This window comes from Vicia villosa, linkage group LG3, assembly GCF_029867415.1.
Source record: "Vicia villosa cultivar HV-30 ecotype Madison, WI linkage group LG3, Vvil1.0, whole genome shotgun sequence".
Classification (NCBI taxonomy): Eukaryota; Viridiplantae; Streptophyta; class Magnoliopsida; order Fabales; family Fabaceae; genus Vicia; species Vicia villosa.
This window is the reverse complement of record NC_081182.1, coordinates 74,044,210-74,047,996: the sequence shown is the minus strand read 5'-3', so window position 1 is coordinate 74,047,996 and position 3,787 is coordinate 74,044,210. Positions and strand designations below refer to the sequence as shown.

General features: G+C 32.6%; 1 protein-coding gene across 1 annotated transcript; it reads right to left on the bottom strand.

The window, feature by feature from the left end:
• Positions 1-262: 262 nt before the first annotated feature.
• On the bottom strand, positions 263-2,233 carry LOC131661897 (protein phosphatase 2C 37-like). Its single transcript, XM_058931552.1, has 4 exons — positions 1,642-2,233; positions 1,242-1,556; positions 1,044-1,149; positions 263-935 (listed from the first exon to the last, which is right to left on the bottom strand). The coding sequence occupies exons 1-4, from the start codon at positions 2,068-2,070 to the stop codon at positions 586-588; spliced, it is 1,200 nt and encodes a 399-aa protein (XP_058787535.1). The 5' UTR covers positions 2,071-2,233; the 3' UTR covers positions 263-585.
• Positions 2,234-3,787: the final 1,554 nt, after the last annotated feature.

Here is a 3,787-nt window from a genome sequence, read left to right as displayed (position 1 = left end):
AAAAACTAACTTATCTTTTAAATGCATGTTTGACAATCATAATAAAATACTAGATATGCTACTTCATGTATACATAGCCTATACCTATTCTCTTTTTATAGTATAAATACTTAAATTGATGATCTTATAATCCTAATCTCCTATTATAGTATTATAACTTGGAATGATAATCTTGTAATAATCTTGCACGACAAAACATGCGCTGGCTTAAAAATTTAAAGAAAACTGAACAAAATATTGTTCTAAAATAGTAGTAGTAGCATTTCATAAGAACAAAGCAATTTATAGAAGATTCGATTATAAACAAAAGAAATGCATGTCAACCGGATCGATTTGATTCCTTTGTTGACACACATTTTCTCTACACTAAAATTGTTCATTTTCCCACAATTACATTTAAAAAAACGATCATAACTCAAACATACCTAAAACCCCATTACATTACTCGAAAGAACCGTTGATTAACCAAAAGCCACATACCCCTCCATTTTCTCCACATCCTCTACTCCTTAAAAACATCGTTGTTTCTTTCTCTTGTTTCTCACCGCCCTTAGATTAATTAATTAATTAATTATAATTAATTAATTAATTGTTGGAATTTGATGATGCACGTTGATCCCTCCTCAAATCAATCACCACCACGCTAACATTATCCGAACTGTGTCTTGCCAAAGCCAACTTGGTCAACAGAATGGACGCATCAGAACATGCACGATCAGAACCATCAGTAGTAACCTCTTCGTTAGCCGGAGACCCCGGCGGAGACGGCAGCTTATGCGCCTTCAAACACATCTTCACCACACCACATGCGGTTTCGTTTGAAACAACATCCCATAGTCCATCACTGGCCAGTATCAAACACTCGTCTTCAACTCTTCTCTCCGTTACCGTTACTTCAGGTTCAGATATCACATACGGCTTCAGATAATTGTCGCCTGAAAATAAAACGAAGATGATAAATTATTAAACTAAAACCGACTATGCTAAACTGGAGAGAATTTAAATTTAAGTTCACTGTGTTATCATGCACACTGATGACTCACCTATAGCTCTAGACATGGCAAGTACACCAAGCACTCTTGGACCATCCCAGAATATCACGCGCCCTCCTGCAGCTTCGACTCGGAGCAACTCATCAGGTCGATCCGGCTGAAAAACGGATCCAAAATCAGTTAGAAACTTGTTTGTTAATTTATCGGGAAATGAGATGAAAATTTCAAAAAAAAAAATTGAAAAATTACCTTGTGATCGGAGGAGAGAGGGATGGCGACGCCACCACGGCAGAGAACAGCGCGAGAATCGCCGCAGTTTGAGACGACGATTTTGTCAGGAGTGACAACAGCAACCACGGCAGTAGATCCAACGGCGTCGCAGTGAGGAGTTTGAAGCTCGCACCTACAACTAAAAGTCTGGCTACTGCTGCTCCATCTCTGAACTTCATCATCCATGCGAGCAAAGCCTTGTTGCATAGCGCTGTTCCACTCGAAATTCTCTTGTGATTGGTTGATCTGTTCCTTCACAATCTCATGGAGTCTTTCTTTACACATCGTGGCAACCTGAGAGTAACAACAAGGAAACAAATTAACACCGGAAAACTAACAGATCCACTACTAGTAATCAACTACAATAGTTTATACGCACATGAGAGCAGCCATGACCGTCGAAAACGCCGAAGAAGTGAAACAGTTCTTCAGAGAAAGAAGTTTGAACGGAAACGGAATCTTCCATGTCTCTTCTTCTACCGCAAACTGAAGTAACTCCAAACTTCGGAAACTCTGCATCTTCCGAATTACCTTCTGTTGAAGGCTTGTTTTCAGAAACTTGAGTGGATTCGTTCTTGTTCTTCTTACTTTTCTCGTTTCCGCAGTCACCGTTTGAGTCTTCACAGCTTTCGAAATCGCTCTTACCAGATAGATCCGCTTGACGGCGTTTCCGTGAAGTTCCGGAAGAGGAAACGGCCATGTCAGCGATGTATTTGAACGGGAGCATGTCTAAATTCCGGCGTCGAGAAGAACGTGAACTGGCCGGAGAGTCACCTTCTCCAACAACACCACAGCACATTCCAGCCATTTATGGGTTCTTAAATAGCTTAAAACTTTAACAGAAATTCGAAATTAGTTATAGTTTGTATATTTTTAAATAGATTAATTTGTGTATGAATATGAATGGTGGAAGCAGAAAGAGACGAGAGAGGATGAGAAAAATGAGAGAGAAGAAAGCTTAGGACCCATTAAGAACGGTTTTAAGAGAGAAGCTTTTGTAGAGTAAGAAACTCACCTGGGGGCCACATTACAATCACGGGCAGTCTGCCCGTCACCGTCAAGGGCAAAGTGCATGTTGCTTTGATGCCATCTGGACCGTTGATCAAATCGCGGTCTGTTTGGGTAAGGAACACGTGGTGTAGCTTTTATGAAAAAGAGTACGTGGCACCAATCACATGGAACCACGCAAGGACCAAACTTCTTACTTTATTCACACGCATTTGCTGCCTCCGACTCTCTCACCTTCCGTTTCTGTTTTCAAACACTATGTTTTCTTTGATTAATTAATATTAAGTAGATCATTAAACATTGGAGTAAAGATTTACAATAATTATATGAAAGAATTTACCATATAATTTTACAGTTTTTTTAAATATATACACTATATATATATATAATTTTACAGATTTACACTATGTTTTCTTTGATATTTTTTAAATATATTTTTGCTATTTATCTTATTATCAAATAATCAAAAAAAATAATTTTTAAATAATTTATATATATATATATATATATATATATATATATATACTCCACGTACAATCCAATTATAATATTTATTCAATAAATCAAAAAATAATATTTATAATAGAAATCAAAGAAATATTTTTTTTAAACATTATTAGATTTTGTTTGTTAACTAACATTATGTATTGTAAAAAGTATAAAGTGTAAACTAATTTAAAAAATAGTAAATATTTTGCAACAATAAATATTTAAGAAGATATTAAAAAAATTTAGAATAATTTATCAGGTAAAATTTGAACAAAGATTGTTCCATTGGAATTCAACCATTTAATTAATGAATACGAGATTTCTGTTCGATTTTAGTCTTCACTTCCGGCACCCTGCATGTACGCCACACGCTTCCCCTTGTTTTGCTTTTAGTTTTTGGATTGTCATTTTGTCTTTTGCTACACTTATTTGATCACTTTTAAAATGATATTGCGCAATCTATAGATGAATAAATTTATATATGAATAATTAATTCACTAAGGTTTTATTGAAGTTATATATATATATATATATATATATATATATATATATATATATATATATATATATATATATATATATATATATATATATATATATATATATATATATATATATATATATATATATATATAGGGAGCGTATCCAGTGAGAACTAATATTTATGTGAGAAACAAGAACTATTAATACCGATCGTTTGATTTAATTAACGGTTATGATTTAAAAATTCCATATAAAGAACAATTTACTTGATTTTTTTCTAGAATGATTAATATTTTAAAGAAAATTAATCAAAGATATTCTTACCAAAAATATTTTTATTTGATTTGTGAAATATATTTATTATAATCAAAATGTATTTAGTATTTTTATTTTAAATTAAAATTCTCTAAGCTATATATACATTTTCAAGACTAAAAAACATACTAAAAAATAATATAAACTTTAAAATAATAAGAAGTATAATTTTTTTAATCATTTTATTTGTATTTAAATTATATTCAATTAAAATTATATCATCTAATGTT